At 36.2% G+C, this 21769-nt stretch overlaps 1 protein-coding gene across 1 annotated transcript in view; it reads left to right on the top strand.

Annotated features, from left to right (window-relative positions):
- The window catches only part of ADAMTS17 (ADAM metallopeptidase with thrombospondin type 1 motif 17), a 502569-nt gene extending 484160 nt beyond the window's left edge, over nt 1–18409 (top strand). Inside the window, 2 exon segments of the mRNA XM_043985378.1 lie at nt 16160–16337; nt 18258–18409. Coding sequence (XP_043841313.1) covers nt 16160–16337; nt 18258–18409 — 330 coding nt within the window.
- The last annotated feature ends 3360 nt before the right edge of the window (nt 18410–21769 follow it).

The following is a 21769-nucleotide window of genomic DNA, read 5'->3' as shown; positions in this document are numbered from 1 at the left end:
AGCCAAAATAAGGCTCAGACATCATGTGGCTTCCAAGTGTGTCTTTACCTATCATGAGCATTTGAAAAATTATCTATAGCCACCTGTCCTCCATGAGCATCAGCTATTGCCAAATTCTTCACAATCATTTTCTTAGCCTATGAAATACTAGATCCAGGTATTCATTTCAATGGGACACAAGATGGAAGGGGAAAAAGTCTAATTTTCTATTTGAATCTAATTATGTCAGTGTCAAAATTTGAAATGTTTTGTATTCAAAACAAATTATCTTTAATCACCTTTTGAAGTAGTAAGATCTTTCTAACTGAAAACATATTACTCTGGGGAGATTACAATGAATATCAGAAATGAATTTTTAAAGGAAACAAAAAGTAACCAAAAAGAACCACAGCTTCCTTTGAATGAAAAGAACAAAAAACTAACTTCCTTGTTCCTAGAAAATATTGTGCTCAGTTTGATCTATTGATTAATTTGCCAAATTCATACATTTGTTTATTCATTTAATCAACAAATGTTAAGTCCCAACCATGTTCAAAGCACTCTAAGTCCTATACTTCCTCTCAAATGGGAGCATAGCAATCAATTACAATGAATCAACATCGTATTATAAGACTTAGAAATTGATGACATCTAAAATTGAAAAGATCAGTTAAGTGCCCAAGCATTTAACTTAGTACCTATTCCTTCTTTTGCATTTCCCTAATTATTTTTGCTGCCTGGTTGTTGGAAAACTAAAATGTAGTATAGGCTCTGGAGTTCACCCTCCTAATCCATACTTACAGTGGTAGGTTGGGATCATGAAAGGTGGCTGGTTAATTCTCTTGTGTGTTAGGTGATATGATTGTGTTCACAAGCACCAATCAGTGTGTTCCCCATTTGATTATCAATAAACACCAATCACCTAGCCAGATCATTAGCTTTGAGAAATGGCATTTATTAAGTCAGTATAGTAAGAACAGGTGGTAAAAAAAAAAAAAAAACCAACTCCACCTCCATCTGAGGGCACACTTCCACAAGTACATACAGAATCCAGAAGAAAATGGGATCAAGCTTACAGAACCTGTGGCAAAGAGTGTATAACTTATAGCTCTTAGAAGTCCCATTTTCCCTTTTGTGGGACCCTAATACTGTTCTCCTTAGGTATGGTGTAATTTTCTTTTGGACTCCTTACAGTACACTGAAGCTGCCTTTCTTTGGCTCCCACTGTAGCCACTGCTGTGTCAGGGACACTGCTAAGACATCCATGGGAAGTCCAAAATCATCCAACTTTCCAAAGTTCACAAGATTGTTTTGTGTGCAAGGGGTTTGTTGAGCAGGAGAAGTGGGCAAAAACTGTCTCTTCACCTCCTCCACCCACAAGTAATTCTTTTCCGGGGGCATGGCTGGAACTGTTTGCACCACCAGGCTTGCCAAACATTGGAATGCTCCAGTTCTGAACTGAATTGTTATTTTATGTAAAACCTACAAGGCATAATTGAGTATCCTCAGCCAGTACCAATATACTTTCTGTATAACATTGCTTCATTTCATCCAATGGTTTTCACTTGTAAAATTATTAAAGACTTTCCACATATAGTTTAAAGAACTGAGTGGTGGATTCAATGATGGTATTCCTGATAAGACTGAGTCAATGGATTCCTCATTCTTATACAAGGCATGGCTAATTATTAATATTATAAGATAGTATTCCTACTGGTCCCAAATGAGCTCCCTTTGCTTCCAAATAACCCAAACTATTTTTGAAGTTCTGAAGTGGAACACCCTGTAGTAATGATTCCAAATTCTTTCTATTTAGGCACATTTGAAGTCTCTCCAGATTTAGGAAATGCAGTTACCAGGTAGAGTTTCCATAAGACAGCAGTTTCAACAGGTGTGATGATCCCATGACCCTGGCATGGAACAAAGCTGAGAATCCTGATGCCTAGACACGTGATCCAAAACATCATATACCAATCTAATACTATAGTTGCTTTCACTTGTCCCTTATTTCTCTGTTCTTCTCCATTTCTTCTATGACTTTAGGACTCCTCATAATCTTTAGCCCCCTCATGACCCTTTGTGGGACTATTTCTTACTTCAATGCTAGGCTTTATCTCAAAAAAGCCCATAAGCTGTTGAATTCAATTGTTATACATTTTCAAATGGTGCTTTAGGGAAAGGGGTGGAGATGTCAAGAGGAAATAGCTACTCATTTTCTTCAGGTAGTTTTAATCTTTCACCCCCTATTTCAGTGATCATGCCAATTATCTCAGAGCATATTTTTATTCTAAACTCAATAAACACCAAACACAATGAGCATTTGCATACATATGGGATAAAAGAAAAAAACAACATGAAACTTCAGATCTCTATTTGCTACAGCTTGCTTTTCTTTTTTAACTATACAATAAAAACTCAACTTAGAGTTTTCAAAACTGTCTTTTTTTTTACTTCTTTCTGGCCTTCATTTGGTACTCTTCTGAATTTTAAAAAGATGCCTCAATTATACCTCTTTTCATTCTTGTGTTGTTGTTGTTGTTGCTCTATTTCTAGTCTATAGGCATCTAGGTAGCACAATGGATAGAAGGCCAGGCCTAGAGACAGAAAGACTCATCTCTTTGAGTTTAAATTTGGCCTCAGATATTTATTAACTGTGTGAGCCTGGGCAAGTCACTTAACCCTGCTTGCCTCAGCTCCTTATCTATAAAATGAGCTGGAGATGTAAATGGCAAACTATGCCGGTATACTTGCCAAGAAAACCCCAAATGGGGTGACAAAAAGTCAGACACAATTTAAAACAACAAAACAAAGTTTCTAGTCTCCTTACCCTCCCAATCTACCTCCAATAGAAAAGAGAATAAAAGAAAACCAAAGTCCTTGTAAAAAAAAAAAATGCATGGTCAAAGAAAACAATTACTGCTTCATTGGCTATACCCAAAAACATATGTCTTATTCAGCATATTGAGTCCATTACCTGTCAGAAGGTGGGATGCTTCTTACATTATCATTCGTCTAGAATCATAGTTGGTCACTTAATTGATCAGAGCTCTCAGGTTTTTTTCAAATTTGTTTTTCTTTATAATGTTATCATTGCTATATAAATTTGCTTCTCTCTGGTTCTGCTCATTTTACTTTGCATTAATTTATATGTCTTCCAAGGACTCTCTGAAATAGTCTCTTTTGTCATTTCTAATGGTATAATAAGATTCCGATACGCATATATGCTATTTTTTGTTCAGCCATTCCCCAACTGATGAGCACCCGCTTAGTCTGCAGTTCTGTGCAACAACCAAAAGAAGTGCTATAAAGACTTTTGTACATACAGTAATTTTCTCTTTCTTTGATCTCTTTGGAGTTAGAGATTCAAATTGCCTTCCAGAATGACTGGACCCACAGCCCATTATGAGTGCCTGTTTTCCAACAATCCCTCCAACAGTTGTCATTTTCCTTTTCTGTCAGGTTTGCCATTTGATGAGAGTAAGGTAGAACCTCAGAATTGCTTTAATTTATACTTCTCTAATTATTAATAGTTATAGCATTTTCTTCCTAAGACTATTGATTGCTTGGATTTCTTCCTTTGAAAACTGCCTGTTATATCCTTTGATCATTTGTCTCTTGAGGAATAGGTATGTTCCTGAACATTCATTCTGTCCTCTTCAATGCTTATACTTTCCCAGCTTTTCTCTCCAGACCTTTTCCCCTCTTTCCTTTACCCCTATACCTACCCACCCCAAAGAATAACATGGTAGATGAACTGGGAAGGAGAAAAGAGGAAATAAAATTGGATCAGGTTTGAGTAAGAACCATGTTGGTTCCTTCTTACAGCTACATCCCTTCCCACATACTTCAAATGCTAACTTTCAGGTAAAATAGAATCTTGTTGGATTAATCCCTTTTTTTGTTTGTGTTTGTTTTTGTTTTGTTTTTGTTTTTGCAGGGCAATGAGGGTCAAGTGACTTGCCCAGGGTCACACAGCTAGTTAAGTGTCAAATGTCTGAGGCTGGATTTGAACTCAGGTCCCCCTGAATCCAAGGCCAGTGCTCCATCCACTGCACCACCTAGCTGCAACCTGGATTAATCCTTTAAAAGTTTTTGCATTTTCTAGCCTCTTTGGCAGTTTAAGGCCCATCTTAGGCAGGTTTTGAGCTAGTGTTTGTGGTGTTGAGCTGGAAGTCATAGATTTGGGGCTGGAAGAGTCCTTAGAAGACATCTAATTGAACCTCATTTTACAGTTGAGGATACTGTGGCACATTGAGATAACAGGATTTGTCCAAGATCACAGAGCAAGGTAGTGACAGAGCCAGGGTTAGGATATAGGCTCATAACTTCCAGTCTAATGCTGTTCCATTATGTTTTGTGGTTGGACTATAAAGTGGAGATGGGGAAATGAAGAGAGGGAAAGAGAAGATAATTAAGGTTGGAGTCTGCTGGAGAAGACAGGAGAGAATGTGATCATGGGCACACGTAGAAGAACTGGAGCTGACAAGGAGAATAGCCACCTCATTGTCAGAGCCTGAGGGATAATATCAAGGAGTTTTGAGATGAAGAGGATATAGTAGGCTCTCATTCAGAAATAGGATTCCTTAACTTTCTCAGCACGGTTCTTTTGATTTTATGAGCCTAGAAATGATTTATACTTTAGGGTAGCATGTATAGAATATGTTTGGGGGTTTTTTAGTGCCTGCATCAGATTACTATTAATATCTAATAGTTTTGCCCAATGGTAATGCAAAATGAACTAGGTATCCTTTCTAATCTTCCTGGGCCAAACTTTCCCTGCTATTGCATCTCTCAGATATTAATTTTAAATTTTTATTTTATTATTTTCTTCAATTAAAAAGTATCTGTTTTTTTCTCCTTCCCATTCCCCTACCCTAAATGAGCACACACACAAAAAAACAACCACCACATAATATACATAGCCAAGCAAAGCAAACCCTGTCATTGGTCATAACCAAAAATGTATATCTTGTTCTGCATTTTGAGTCCATCAACTGTCTAACAGGAAGTAGGTAACAGGTTTCACTTGGAATCATGGTCTCTCATTGCATTGATCAGAGTTCTACTCCAAGTTGTTTTTCATTATAATGTCATATTTGCATATTCTTCTAGTTATGTTCAATTCATTCTACATCATTTCATAGAGATCTTTCCAATTTCCTTTGAAACTGTCCTTTTTGCCATTTCTTATGGCATAATAATATTTTGTAAATTTACCTTAGCAATATTTTTCACATTAAAATTCTAGATAGACTTGTATCTCCTTTTTCACTCTGAACTTTTTGCTCTTTTTGTACCATTATTATTTAGTCATTTTGCTTTCCCCAAGGGTCCCTGCAGTAAAAACATCAATTTCTTAAATCCTCTCTTTTCTTTAGGTAACAGATACTTTTTAAGTCTTTAAAAAGTATACTTTTTAAGTATTTAAAGTATTTTTAAGACTGATTATCATATTGAATTCTGCAACAAGGCATCTTAGAAATTCCATCTTTGCTTTGTTCAGTTCATACTTGTTTGTAAAGGGGGGAGAAGAGGTTGTGTACTTGAGATACTGAGATATAAATATCTAGCATGAGCATTTTCTAAAATTTTTTGCAATTTCCATTTTACTTTCAATAAACTGAGGTTGAAGGAGAGACATAATATTTTTTGTAAAATTCATTTGAAAATAGGTCCATGGATAAAAGCTTGCTTTAAACAAGACTAGATATGTTTTTATAGGTGTGCTTTTTTTGGACTTTGAAAACCTGGAAAAGAGTTTAACGAGGATGCTGTAAGCTAATTAGATCCTATCAGAAGTCAAGAGTCTCCTTCCCTATTTAATTAATGATTCAAACATTTGAATCTCATAGAGATAAAGACTTTGTTTACCCCCAAGTTATTGCTAATACCAAAATGCTCAAATTAGCCAGAGTCCTGAGTTTTGAAATCAGAATATCACACACACACACCCCTTCAAACCCCATTGGAATTACATTTGTTCAACAGAGCCAAATGTAGGAGAGCAGCCTCTAGTTGTACGTATAAGGATTCTGCCTTACCACCAATAGAAATGTTCCAAGTGATGTGGGCATTTGTGAGTTTTTGTGTCCATGTGAGGGATAGCAAAGGGAATTGTTAAACTAACTCAGATAAGTATCATCAGTCAAGCAATAAACATTTAAGTGCCTGCTATATACCAGGCACTGTGTGTTAAACATTGTGGATACAAAAAAAGGCAAACTACAGTCTCTGCCCTCAAAGAGCTCAAAATTTTATGCAATTTTTTGACAGCTAGAGTTCTGGTTTGCTTGGTTCTCATTCTCTTTGATACTTTAGTTACTATTCCACACCTTACACTGGTTAGAAATAATATTTGCCATTGCATTCACAGGGAGTTGGGCCTACATAAAGTACATGATTTGAAGACCAGTGGAGAGTTCAATCATATCTATGGGTGCCATGATTTTGACCACTTTTGAACCAATGAAAGCAGCTAGATATTACTTGGCCAAAATAACTGGTTAGTTAACTACATCCCCACCGCGGATCATGTGGGTGTTGTATATACAAAAAATTAAAGTATGTTAAGAATAAACAAGCATTTTAGAAAGTTCCTTCAAGTGCACTCAAGCAGTCTCACAAAGTGCAATTGTCCTAAATAGCTACAATGGGGGACTCCAGTCAAAATTTTGCAAAAAATGTAGTAGCAAAAATTCAGTCCCCACGTACAGAAAGTAGTCACATGGAGACACCGGCCAAAACAACAAGTCACCTTTTGATTACTACCATGTTAGATCCAATTGCCTTATCACCAGACCCCTAAGCTTGAAGTAAAACTGCCACTCCAGACTTTCTAACATTCATTGTAGCTTTCTCATTATACTTTTTTATATAATTAGTGACCTGAAGGCAAGGATTGAGACTATCACGTGGTATTTAACATCAAGATTAGAGATTAGTTCAAAGGGCTAAAAAAATTCCTCTGATTTATCTCAACTTTTTATATGGGGAAATTAAACAGCAAATTACTGTGACAAAAAGTGACAGGGATGAAAAAAAGAACACACATTTTCAAACTTCCAATCTTCTTCCACATGCTACCCATCAGAGACCACCTTCTATAATTCCTGTAAGATATCATTCATCACCCCATCATGTTAAACAAGACCAGGAACTTTGAAATAGAGAGATTTGTTTTTAGGGACACATTGAATTCTACATTTCATGTTGCCCATTGATAACTTCCTACTCCGGTAGAGAATCTGTGAGTTTTCACATATGCTTTAATTAAAAATCCACCCCAGGGCTTATCCTGTGTCCTAATTTTCACAGGAACAGTAAGCACACCTGGGCAAGAAAATCAAAACCTTCTCCTGATGCAATTGCCATACTAGATGATGCATAAATTATAAGGCTAAACACATTCTCTCCTGCAGGTGAAGGTAGGATTTTACCAGTTCATTATTTGACTTGGTTTGTTTTCAAAAGACACGGTGTGAGGCCATGTCAGGTATTTTGATATGGGCTTCCTCTCATTGGCTAAGCATTATTGTTGGCATATCAAACAAACCCTCTTTAATGAAGCAAAGCTTCATTAGAATTTTGCAAAATACCCCTTAGGTGCTGGAAATACATCAGTAGTCAACACAGCAATTTGTTGTTCCCTCCCTATGTTAAAATATCAAGATTAAGTTCTCAAATTCTGGACTACTGGGGGAGGCTGAGGTTGGAGGACCTCTTGAGTTTGGGAGTCCTGAACTGAAGGAGATAGTGCAGACTCCCACTTAACTCTAGCCTTAAGTCCAGCACCAATGTGTTGGGCCTCAGAAGCAAGAGACACCAGGCTGCCCAAAAGGTACAGCCCAGAAGAGGTTAGAAAAATGGAGCATGTTAACACTTGTGTACCAGTCACTACTAGAATTGACTCTCCATGAGTGGCCACTGAACTTTGAGTCTAAGTATGACAGGAAGACCCAGTGTATTAAAAAAAAAAATCTTAAATGTATCTGTGATGTCATCAGTGAGGGTATTCCCTCCAGTAATGCAGATCATAACAAGAAAAATGTATATAAAGCAAGAATAAAAGAGAACTTTGTACTCATAAAACACTGAAAAGAAATTCATGGGTTAAGAGCAAATAACTTCTCCTGTTCTCATAGTGAGGGGAGCCAACATCCCCTTGATATGACATGGATTGTCCACCAATTCACAGATCTCAAATTTCAGTGTAGACCTGTATGATGTCAAGAAGTCTTCAACCCAAAGAAAAGTTTTCTGGGAATATTCTTTACCCATCCTTGCAGAGTTTGTGCCAACACTCTTCAACAAACCAGTCACCACAGACTAAGTTTAGTCTTCCAGAAGCAAATTGTTTGAGATTTCAGCAGTTCCCCAAATCACTGCCAAAGCAATTAAAGAGTTCTGCTTTGCACCTGGATTACTTTAGTAAAAGTAATCAGCATTTTAATAGTCCTGCTTAAGAAGTGGGCAGAGGAATAAAGAACAGAGGCAAAGGCAAGAGTCTTTGTGGGATCAAAATGCTTTTTCCACTTATGGATTCACCCAGAGGTACCTTCTACACAGGTATCCCTATCTTTTAGAATCCCAAAGGAATATAAGAGAAAGTAGGGAGGCAGTTAGGTGGTGCAGTGGATAAAGCACCGGCCCTGGATTCAGGAGGACCTGAGTTCAAATCCAGCTTCAGACACTTGACACTTACTAGTTGTGTGACCTTGGGCAAGTCATTTAACCCTCACTGCCCAGAAAAAAATAAATAAATAAATAGGGTCCCATGATCCCATTCTACCCTTAATTTGGTGAAAGATCTCAAGAAAAACAACCTAACCTCCTCTATTCCAGTTTCTCTATTTTAAAATAATAAAGAACTCTTAATGATGCTGCCTCTTAAACAGGCTGAGTGGAGATCACTGGCCTGCATTACCAGAGGTGTTCAAGCACAGGATGGGTAGGTGACCACTTGTGAATTGTGTTATAGAGTAGATTCTTGATCAGTTATGGAATCTCTGAGGTTACTTCCAACGCTGAGATGCTGTGATCACCTGGAACTGATACAGTACTTTGAAGGTTGACAATGCTACATGAGCACTGCTGCCACCATTTTGAAATGTGACTCTTTAGGAACTCTATTGGTCTGTGAGTGTGCATGCCAGTCAATAAGGTTATCCTGATGGATGGATGCTATTATTTAAACCTCAATATTGACCCCCCGATGCTGACAAAGAAAACGAGGAGTAGGACAAGGGACACTGTATTTTACAACAGCACAACAGCATCTTCTTTTATCTGTGTGGGGTGTGTGTGTGTGTGTGTGTGTGTGATCCATGCAGGTAGGAATCCTGCCAAAATCTCAACCCATCATTTCCTTATTTTTAGTACAATGCTCTTTTATTAATTCCAGCTGCGGCACTGCTCCATTCAGTGCATTTGCTTTATTAAAATTTTGCAGAGTACACACCGGACACTGTAAATCACAGGTCTTGTAGAGAACTGCAGGGGCACAACAGGCAAAGAAAGTACATACACAGATCTGGCCTACACAGCCAGGAAAGACAAACTTAATGAAGAGTCATTTGCAATCACTCTCTGGAGAAAAGGAAAGGGCAAGAAGACCTCATAGAACTCGATTAGAGTAAAGTTCTTGGATACCTGGTGTGTTCATTAATATGAAATACATGAAAAGGAGTGAAAAGAGGTTAAGGGAAGAAGAAAAATATACAACAACATCCCATGGAGGCCAGTTCCACTCATTTGCAATTTGGAATCATCAAGATTGGGCCTTAACTGAACTGAAATTAGCCTTGACTTAGCAAAAAAATTATTAAATAGAGCAAATCAATGACAAGAACAAGATGGACAAGAAATGTTTATGTTTCCTAAAAGAATAAACTGGTTTCAAACACTTAGAATCATCCATGCACATAAAAACAACTGAAATGTCAAGTATAGATCATTCTTAAATACTCCTTAAAGCAGAAGGTTAAAGCATCTGTTACGCAGCATTTTTTTTAATGGCTGCATATACTTGAAATCAAAGTCTTAGAACTGTCAGGCACCTTAAAGATTATCTAATCTTGCTCCTTCATTTTTTTTAAGGTGGAGAAACTGAGGTCTAGAAAGATGAATTAATTTACCCCAAATTACAAAATTAGCAGCAAATCTAGTACTAGAAGCCAGGTCTCCTGATTTCTAATCCAGTGTTTCACTTAACAATGTTCTTTCTGAATTACTTAAAAGAAATAAAAATGAAAATTCTATCATTTAAACTTTTCACTAATTCAAACTGTCCTTTCACCTCTGTTAGTCCTAATAACTAAGGTTTTTACTATATCTTTAAATTAGAACCTCTGCTTTAGGTCATTACACCATAAGGAAGAAAAACTGTTTGAAGAACGATATGGTTTGTTTGTTTTTAAAGATGATTGGCCATCTATCTATAGTGGTTAGTTGACTGATTTTGTATATGGTTAAATAAGGGGATGGATCTTTCTGGTGTCCTGTTGATTTTACCTCTATAACCTCTCTCATATTCATTCCACCACTACTTAGGCATTCCACCTTCTCTTTCGACTATCATTGCCTAAATTCAGGCCTTCATTATGTCTCAATTTTAATATCCCCCCACTAATCTCCCTACCATGAGTCTTTACTCATTCCAATCTACCCTACACATCATTTCCCATGTAAGTCTACTAATGGGCTACTCTGAACACGTCACTCACACACTCAAAAACCTACCATGGCCTCCCATTGCCTAAACTTCTTAACCTAAGCATTCCAGCAGCATTCATCATCTAGCTCCAACCTACCTGTACAGATTCACACTTCTCCCCTCCTTTATATGATTCCTGATCTCACTATACCAAACTGTTCACCATTTCCTGAAGTTTTACTTGAAGGCAAAGATAGTTTCTTTTCTGTCATTGTATTTCTAGCACTTAGCACAAAGTGCTTTGAACATTGTTTTATGTTTGTTAAGTAAATTTCCCTTTTCCAAGCACCATGTATTTGCTCTAGCTGTTCCTTATGCCTCAAATGTGCTCGATTCCCATCTCTGCCTATTGAAATTTTACCCATCCTCTAAGGACCAATTGGAATGCCATCGTTTAAGTAAAGTTTTACCTCACCCTTCATTCTAGTTAGAAGCAGTCTCTCGTTGTACATTTGCTCTTGCTTCTATTTTTTGTGTTTCATATCCTCTGTTAGATTGTAAATTCACTTAGTAGAGGAATCACATCTTAGTCATCTTTGTATATACCATGATGCCTTGCATATAAGTGTTTAATAAATGTTTCTTTGGTTAAATTGAATTAAAAGAAACTAAGGCAACTAAGGTGACACAGTGGAGAGAACTAAGCATGGATTCAGGAATACTTGGGTTCAAATCCTGTCTCAGACACTTATCAGCTATATGACCCCCAAAAAAAACCTCAATTCGTTCATTTTGAAAATGAGGGATTAGATGTAATGGCCTCTACAATTTCTTCCAGCTCTAAAACTAAGATCCTGTGGAACAGAAGGGAAGGATTTTAAAAAGACAACCTTGGAGGCAGAAATAATAAATCTGTCATTTGAAATCTTCCTGAAGGGGGTAGAAGATACAATACTTCTCAAAAAGGGGCATGAAAGATTAATGTCAGTGAAATAGGAGAAAGCATGATGGGAGTGTAGGAGAATAGAGTGAGGTAAAAAGTATTAGGTTACTTAAGCTGGGAAAGGGGGAGGAAAGAGGAGAGAGAGAATAATAATAAAAGTAAACCCAAGTAGCTTAGAAATGAATCATGGTAACTCAAAGAAGAAAAAAGTGAAGGAAATAGAATGGTTTCAGATTAATGTAAGCCAAACAAATGGCAGAGACTTAAGGAAATACATACATGGATATGTAGTTACTAGAAGAACATACATGCTTAACAATTTTAACGATAATTATAAATAGATTAAATTCTACACTAAAAAGAATAGAATAATGAAGAAGGAAACAAGCCCCAGTGATTTGCTGCATTCAAGAATTAACATCATGATATCAGATAAGAACACTAAAAATTGAGAAATTTCAAGACAACTGAAGAAATTTATGCATAAAGGCAGAATAATAAATGAAAAATAAAATGATTAAATGCATATTCATCAAATGGCATAAAACTTAAGTTAGTAAAACCGAAGCATTTGTAATGCTTTAATATGCCTCCCCTAAACAAAGACATAAAATGTCAAAATTAGCAAAATAAGAAATAAAGATATGAACCCAAAGAAATTAAGCTATAAATGAATTCCAAAGGGAAAAATCAAGATTAGATGAATTTTGAATTCTATCAAAAGTTCAAAGAATAATCAAAACCTATGCTACAAAAATTATTCTCAAAAATACACAGAAAGCACTAAACCAGATGTTTTGATGAGATAAATATGACCCTGATCCCAAACCAAAGAGAGATACAGCTGAGAAAGAGAACTTTAGACCATTCTTGATGATGAGTATTGATGGTGACATTTTAAATAGTAATAATAGCTAACATTTATACAATATTTTAAGGTTTGCAAAGTGCTCTACATTTGCTATTTAATTTGATTCTCATAAGTACCAAATGAGGTAGGTGATTACTATCCCCATATTTATGATAAAGAAACTGAAGCAAAAAGGATTAAGTGACTTGTCCAGGGTTACACAGTTAGCAAAGTTTTGAGGTTGGATTTCAGGCTTCCTGAATGCAAGGCCATTGCTATATCCACTATGCCACCTAGGTACCTCTTAAAGATACTACAGAAGTAAATTTTTTAAATTTACTATAATGAAGTTAAATTCATCCCAGGAATGTAAGAAACATTCAACATTAGGAAACAACATCATCAATCATACAAACAACAAAATTAACAAAAACAATATGATTATTTTAATAGATGTAGAAAAATGCCATTGACAAAATATAGCATCCATCTATTTTTTAAAAGTTTTAAATAGCAAAGGAATACAAGAATCCTTCCTTAATGTGATCAGTAACATATATTTAAAATCAAGATGTTGTTTTTGTTTGTCCTTCATTCTTGAAGAGGACCATGACATATGGGTGATGTCATGACTTGCAGTGAATTAGACTTAAGTGAGGGAGCACTATGCAAAGTCACCAACTTTACTCTCTCCTCCCAAGCCATCTGGGTTGAGTGGTAAAATATATATCAGGACAACTGAAGATAGCACTGGATATTTAAGGTAATTGGGGTTAAGGGATTTACCCAAAGTCACACAGCTAATAAGTGTCAGAGGTCAAATTTGAACTCAGATCCTCCCAACTTCAAGGCCTGTGCTCTATCCACTGTGCCACTAGCTTCCCCAAAAGCAAGATGTAGCTTTGTTTGCAATGGAAGAATACTAGAAGCTTTTCTAGTACAAAAAAGATAAAGCTAGTATTCCCCTCTCCCCCACTATTATTTGACACCATTCTAGAAATGCTATCCACAGCGAGGAGTTAAGAACAAAACCAGTTATAAAGCCAAACAAGATAAAATTATTCCTATTTGCATGTAGATGGCATGATGGTATACTTAGAAAATACCAGATAATCCATAAATTTTCTAAGATACAAAATAAGTCCACAAAAATCAACATTCCAAAACAACTCTAATTAAAACTATGAAGAAATTATAATAATATATTAATAAAAATTCCATTAAAAATAAGTGAAATCTGATCATTAGCCTACCAAACCATACACAAGATTTATAGAAATACAACTATAAAAGTCTTGAAGAGACATAGTAGACAGTAGAGTGCTGGATCTAGAGTCAGGAAGACCTGAGTTCAAATCCAACCTCAGACACCTACTACCTGTGTGACCCTGAGCAAGTTGTTTAACCTCTGTTTGCCTTAATTCACTGAATGAGTAAATGGCAAATCCAGTATCTTTGCCAAGAAAACCCTATGGACAGTATTGGTGTGATACAGTCTGTGAGGATGATAGCAACAAAGTTGGACACAACTGAACAACAAAAAAGAAAGGGAGACTTAAATGCAGATTCACTGCTCGTGTTTGGGCTATAATACTGTAAAAAAGGACAATACCTTTAGCTCTATACCACTCAAACTGCCTAAGAGACAATTTTAGACAAAATAATAAAATTAATTTTATTCAGAATCTCAAGGGAAATAGTGAAGGGGAAAAAAATATGGGATCATATTACCAGACCTCAAACTCTAGTATAAACCAATAGTTAAAAAAAACTATTCAGTACTTGTAAAAAAAAATAGATTGACAGAATAAACTAAAAAAATAAGAAACAAAAGTAATCTGAAACAGTTGCAAGACCCTAGAACATACATTACTGGAGGAAGGTCTCCCTTTCTGAAAATAATTGTGAGGATAACTAAAAGCAGTTTGGTTGAAACTAAATATAGATCAACATCTTATGCCACATACCACAATAAGCTCAAAATGGATATATTACCTGAATATAAAAGTTCATGCCACAAAAAAAATAATTGAACAAGAGCAGGCACACACACAAATATGACTTGGGAAAGAATTCCTATTCAAACAATGGGTAGAGAAAATCATAAAATATGAGACAATTTTACTAGATAAAATTTAAGGCATTTTCTATAAACACAATGAAGTCAAAATTAGGAGAAAAAGAAAATATGAGAAAAAATTTACATTAAAAATCGCTGTGAGGCTGTTATCCAAAATAAACAAGTAATTGAAAGAAATTTATAACACCACCAAAGATTATTTCCCATTGAGATCCAAAAAAATAATTTTCAAAAGAATTACAAACTTTACTTGGCAAATGAATACATGCTTCAAATTATAAAAGAAATGCAAATTAAAACAACTCCAAGGTTTTTCTCTACATCATTCAAATTGGCAAGGATGACAAAATATGGAAATCATCAGTGTTGGAAGGACTACAGAATACAGGGACACTAATGTATCATCAGTGGAACTGTGGGATGGTCCAACTATTCTATATTTAAAGTTGGAATTATACAAATAACTAAAATGTCCATTACTTTAGACCTAGTGATACCACTATTAGGTATACACACAAAAGAAATCAAAGACAGCAAAAAGATCCAATGAATACCAAAATATTCAGGGCAGGACTTCTCGTGATAGTAAAAACTCTAAGCAATGTGACTATCCAACAAATTGAAGATTGGCTGAAAAAACAAACTTGTTCTGTCATTTTAGTCGCATCTGACTCTTTGTGACCCTGTGGGGTTTTCTTTGCAAATACTCTGAAGTGGTTTACCATTTCCTTCTCCAGACCATATTAGAGATGAGGAAATTGGGGCAAACAAGGTTAATTGATTTGCCCAGGGTCACACAGATAGTAAGGGTCTAAGGCTGGATTTGAACTCAGGTATTCCTGATTCCAGACCCATTGTTCCCTGGTTGCCAAGGGGGAAAAAATGCTGCAATGGAAATAATGTTGAATTTGGCCTCCAAAGAATCTGGGTTCAAATCCTTACTCTAACACTTTCTGTATAACCTTGAGTAAGTCATCTCATCTATCTAGGCCTCAGTTTCTTCAATTATAAAATGAAGATGATGGATTAAATGACATCTGAGGTCTCTTGGAGCCCCAAATCTATGATCCTATGATCTATAAACATAATAAATGTATTGTTCTATAAGAAATGGTAAATGAAAAAATCAAAAAAATGTGGGAAAATTGATGTCAAGAGAGATAGAACAGAACCTGTGTGTATGTGTACGTACACACACACACGCACACTGACTCCAACAATGTAAATGGAAAGATCACTTGAAGGAAATCTAACTGAATAACTGAGGCCAATGAAGATCTCAGAGAACTGATAATTAAACATACCTCCTTCCTCACAGCATAGAGGTAAGGGGACCACAAGGATAGAATATTGTATATGTTGTCATCGTCAGTCTCTATAACTTTAAAACAGTAAAAAAGAAGCAGCAGCAATGCAATGTGTTTTTCTTAAGAAAAAGAATCAATGTTAAAGAAAATCTGCCTAAGAATTGGCCCCATTCACATTGGCTGTGCAAGTGTGATGCAAATACACTTGGGAACTATCCATCCCTTACTCTCCAGTTATGGGAGAGTTATTGACATGCATTGTAGGAGAAAAACCTAGTGGGCATTACTGTTATGAAGTCTTGGCTCTACACAATGTTAAATCTCATTGGGTTATCCCTATTTCTGGCAGTGCTCCTCCACATGCGGAAAAGGTCTACAGTCTCGAGTAGTGCAGTGCATGCACAAAGTTACTGGGCGCCATGGCAACGAATGCCCTATCCTCTCTAAGCCAGCAGCCTATCGACAGTGCCACCAGGAGGTCTGCAATGAGAAGATCAATGTCAACACCATCACATCCCCACGACTTGGTGAGTAGACCTAATGGGTCCTCAGTCTATGGAGAAGAGTAAAAGCCATTTTGTACTGCATTGGTGTTTGGTCACTGGGAACAAGTTTTGAAGGTCTGAAAGCTACTGATTACACCACATTTGAAAGGTTCAATCTCAGCTCATCTTATCCACCTCTAGAGATCTGTACAGAACTGGATAGTAGTTTAAAAGATGGGATTCTCTTCCACATACTGGAAAAGCCATTTAATAACTGCAGACTCAAACACAATACCTTCAGCATCTGCATCTTAGCAGACCTCTTTGTTAACAAATGAAGAACATATGAAAATGTTTCTCTACCATGTTAGTATTCCTCTAAGTGGGGAATGGGGATGGGAAATGCTTCATTTGGAGAATAAGGCTTTTTGGACATCATTCATGAAACTATTAAAATGCGTATGAAATTCATTTCAGGATGATGTTCTAGAAGAAAATGGGAAGAAATGTTTTGTAGAATGGAACATTTAAATTCATCAGGGAGGTTTTTCTATAAGTAATTTGACTGTGTTTTAAACCTATCCCCTTACCATCTATGCCAGCAGGCTCACTTTTGTGTAGTAATCATAGTCCCATATGTGAGGGGATGGGGGAGAGAAGTTGAACTCATCTTGTTATTGCTCTTTTTAAAAGTTTCTGCTTTCCAACAGTCCCTCAGAAAGATTTCTCTGGCCAAGGTCCCTTTCCATTAAAACTCAAACTCCAAATTGGTTTTTAAGCCTAAGCCACAAAGACATTTTACTACTAGGAAGTTTTATATCTCAATCTGTCACCAAACAATCTCAGAATCCTAGAGCTGGAAGGGACCGCAAAGGTCATCTGGTCCAACCCTTACCTGGAACATGAGTCCCTTCAACAACATATACCCAGCAAATGATTTTCTAGCTTCTGACAGAACATTTCAAGTAATGAAAGACCTTGCTACCTTATGAAGCCAACCATTACATTTTTAGACTTCTTCTAAGTCCTTCCTTATATTGTGCCAAAGTATATCTCCTTGTTACTTCTCCCTAGTTGTTTTGTGGCACCACATGGCACCAATTGACCTTCTTCAATATAAGATAAGTTCTAGCTTGTCAATTTCCATCCCAAAACTTTATATTCAGAACTTAACCTAGTACTCCAGATAAGATATGATTTGCTTAGTTCATTATGACTGATTATGAATCTTCTTTCTATCATACAAAAAGTGACTTGAATCAGGACTTTAAGGTCTCTTAAATAAAGCCCAGATGGTTGTGTGTTTTTTTCAAAGACTCTGAATAAAACAGCCACGTATCCTAAATTTAATAAACTCTAATAATGATGGTAGTGATATTTTTGGACATAAAATTGAGCTAAGTGCCAATTAATACATTAGGGGCTCAAAAAAAAGAATATAATTTAGCGTAGGGGCAAGACAAGTGGCTTTGAAGGTTGAAAATTTAGGTCCAAATCTCTGCTCCAATTTTATTTATTTGTTCTTAGAAAAGTCATTTAATCTGTCTGGGTCTTGGTTTCCTTATCTGTCAATTGAAGGGATTCAACCAGATGATTACTAAGACTTTGTTGAGCTCAAAATCCTGTCATGCTAAATGTATATAATGATGATGTTGATGAACTAATTTTTTCTTGGGGCTTCATATTATTATGTTTGAATTTGGCTGCCAGTAAAATGAGATAGACAGCCTGGGGATTCTATCTCCTAAAGGTTTTGTAGAATCTCCAAATGTATAATAAATAAGACTAATGTTCTCTGCCCCGATAAGAGAGAAACCCAAAAGCAATTGGGCAGAGAAGGGTGGGGAAGGGATTATCTCCTGAATCATTGTGGAAAACTTGAGTTAAACACAGAGCACATTTCCTTAGTTTCCATGCATTTCTAAATGTCCTGACTTTTTCTCTCCCTGTTCTTTTCCAAAGCGGCTCTGACATACAAGTGCACAGGGGACCAATGGACAGTGTACTGCAGGGTGATCAGAGAGAAGAACCTATGCCAGGACATGAGATGGTACCAGCGCTGCTGCCAGACATGCAGAGACTTTTATGCCAACAAGATGCAGCAGAAGAGTTAATGACACTTCTCCTGCCTAGACTGAACATTGCCACCCAATTATGGAATTCAAGGACTTGTAGGTCTGAGTACTGGAATTTAATAATGACAGAAGAGGGATGGATTCCAAAGCATATACAATTAAGGTGAAAGTAATCCCACAGATCGAATGTACCAAAGCTATCCATCCCTCACACATATGACATGGTCATCTCAAGAATTATCACACAAAATTTAATTGTGGATTTGTCCTCATCACATTTGTCATTAATGCTTTTTACTTAATATATTATTAATAGCCACTGAATGGCTTCCTACAGTAGGGGGAAAAAAAAGGACAAAAAGTCACAAATTATAGTCTCTAAGGTCTTATGTACCTCTGAGGGGAAAACCTCTGGCCAACAGCTTTATAAAGGTAGAGACATTGTTTAGCACTTGAGTCTTGGCTGTCCTCTGGTATTTTGAATTCCCAGTGGTTCACATACCAGGGGACAGGTGGAGGAAGAGGGAATCATGTAAATGAAATGCTTAATTTAAAAATGAGTCTTACTATAAAAAGCCTGTGAAAGTTGATGGTAGAGGATATGTCAATGAGAAAGTAGTGCAACAGAATCTTAGCTTTCCTTTTAATTTCAATTCTTAAAACAGAACTCTGTTGTTCTGTCCACATCTAAAAACATAATCTCTTTTAAAAATTGTGATCTCGTCTTTGCTGTCTTGCCGCAAGAGCTTAAGTTCATGTAACCTGATAAATAACAGCAGGAGTGCATTCATTCAGTAAAACCACTTTCTTTAGGAAAGAAGGTCCAGGAAGGTGATGGGTTCTAAAGCATTTTAGCTGTTCTGATCTCTACTTGCTACCTCTTACCAGGGGGAAGTATTGTAGCAAAAACAGAATGATATTTCTTCAGGGTACTGTGAAATTTATGTAATTGGTACATATCATGCAAGTGAGCTCAGAACAACTTTGCCAGAAGTGTAAAGATGAATTGTTGACCCAGCAGGTCTTTTCCTTCTCTGTTTTCTGCAAGCTTGTCCTTCATAAATTTTTTCCAATGAAAATACATCACATCATTCTTAGATAATATTTGAATATTTCACATTACTCAGTAATGACAGAACACATCTATTTTCAGAGCCACAAAAAAGTGCTTCCTAAACAATATTATACCATTGTATGTCTGAAAATAGAAATTTAAACTCAGTCTGTAGGACTTGCAGTATAAACCCAGATCCATAATTCTGGCCCTTTTCACTATGGATTTTGCTAATCTCCTTTGCATATGATTTACAATGCACAAAGCAATAATACATAGAGTTCAGTCATTTCTGACACATAGCAAAGCTAATCTCCTTTGCATATGATCTACAATACACAAAGCAATAATACATAGAGTTAAGTCATTTCTGACACATAGCAAAGCTTTTAGAGTGGATCTCAAACCTTCACTCTGGTCTGGGCCTTATGTTATTAGCTTATTTTTTTGTTTTTGCTATTTATATGTGACATTGGTGAGAGGCTCTTAACAGAAAAAAAATTAAGACATTTTTTCCTTCCCGAGTTAGAGCCTACCAATATCCAGAAACACAGGGAAATGACTAGTCAACACTTACTTTAAGGGCATCTGTGAAACCAGACTGTGCACACAAACTGGAAACCATTTTCCAACCCTGTCTTAGTAAGGCAATGCTACTGGTTGTAATGCAGATGGTCCTTAATATCTGTTGCTGTCCTAGAAACAAAGGCATATTTTGCTCACAGATTCTGTGGGCATTTCATTGGTGCTTATATTTGAAAATATTACCATGAGAAAGCAACCTTCTCCTACCTTATTTCAGACAGATGATTTCACTTAGGTCTAATTACTAAGTAATCATCACAGCAAGTCTACCATATAAATTATTACTGATATAATGGTGCTCCATTTGGGTTTTTTTCTTTCTGATGCAACAAATTCAATTTTTAATGTGCTATTTTACTTCAGAAAGGAGGAAAAAACCTCTCTACCTTCTCCCACCTCTTGTGGGGTATTTTTGTTTTGTGTATGAATGTGTGTGTTGGGGATGTTTTGTTTTGCAAGGGTTAGGTGTTGTTTTTTTAATACCACAGATATGGAGAAGTACTGGGGAAGTCTGAGAATGAATTCATTTCCACTTATATAAGCAAGATATTTTGTATCCACTATAGGTGCTCTATGGAAAAAAATAAATTAGGGAATATGTCAGGACATGATGTAGTATAATCTTTGGTATAAAATGCCAACATTTGCCTTGACACCTCTTTGAAAACATTTTGTTCTTTTGCTGTTCAGGGGAAGGCTATAATATTTTCATTGCCTTCACCCTATCCCTACTTCTAGACTATTGTTTCCACAAAATATCCAATTAAATTCTGGAAAAGGTTGGGCCTTGATTTTTATCCCTGCTCTTCACTGGTGTTCCAATTATTCACATAAAAATAAATATAGAGGCTTTGTTTTATTTCACAACTAAGCAATAATACTTAAGTAACTACTTGAAGGTGAGGAGCAGAAATCTTACTGTATGAAGCCAAGTTTTCAAAGGGAGTTACTAAAAGCTGAACCCAGAAGTATTTCTGGTTGACCTACACATCCAACTTTGGCCAATAAAAGCAAGGCAGTACCATTGATGTGCCCATGTAGAAAAGCAGGAAAACCACTTAAGCAACATTCTTTGAAAATCTGCTTCTAAAGTTTTTTGAGACTGCCCTGCCAATGTCAACTAGGTGCCACTTTATAAAAGACCAATGAACACTGAATGCAATTGTCTAATTTTGTTAAATTCTCCACTACTTTTGCCTTATTGTTTCCTAGGAGTTTTAACTAAACCAAAAATGTCACCAAGAACTTTGCCAATTTGCCCTCTCTTCACAGCAATTCAGAAAAGATCATTTCATTGTAACTGTTCTGATACTTTTGGGTTTTGCTTTCTTCCTTAGAAACTGATGTTCTGTGATTACAACAGTGCTATTTCCATATTGTAAACAATACTCCGTACTGTTACTAAAGTACTGTACATTTTTAGTTGCACAGATGTGTACTGAGTATAGAGTCTCACTATCTTACATATGGTGCTATTTTTATTGGTGAAAAAGAAATCCTAGCAGTTGATTATTGCTTGATATTTTATTATAATACAGGGATATATCCTCAATGGCAATAATATCATTTAATTTTTCATTACAGAGTCAAATGTATATTTTTTTCATTAGTTAACTTACATTATGTACTGTATCAGTGGTATTTTTATTTTGCTTTTTTGGTGCTGGTTTTGAAAACACAGAAGTCAAACAGATTGGAAACAGTTGTAAATGAAAAAAAATCCTTCCATTTTGAAGCCGACTGAATGTTCAATAAAATGT

The sequence above is a fragment of the Dromiciops gliroides genome, chromosome 2, assembly GCF_019393635.1.
Source record: "Dromiciops gliroides isolate mDroGli1 chromosome 2, mDroGli1.pri, whole genome shotgun sequence".
Lineage (NCBI taxonomy): Eukaryota > Metazoa > Chordata > Mammalia > Microbiotheria > Microbiotheriidae > Dromiciops > Dromiciops gliroides.
This window is presented reverse-complemented; position numbering and strand designations above follow the sequence as displayed.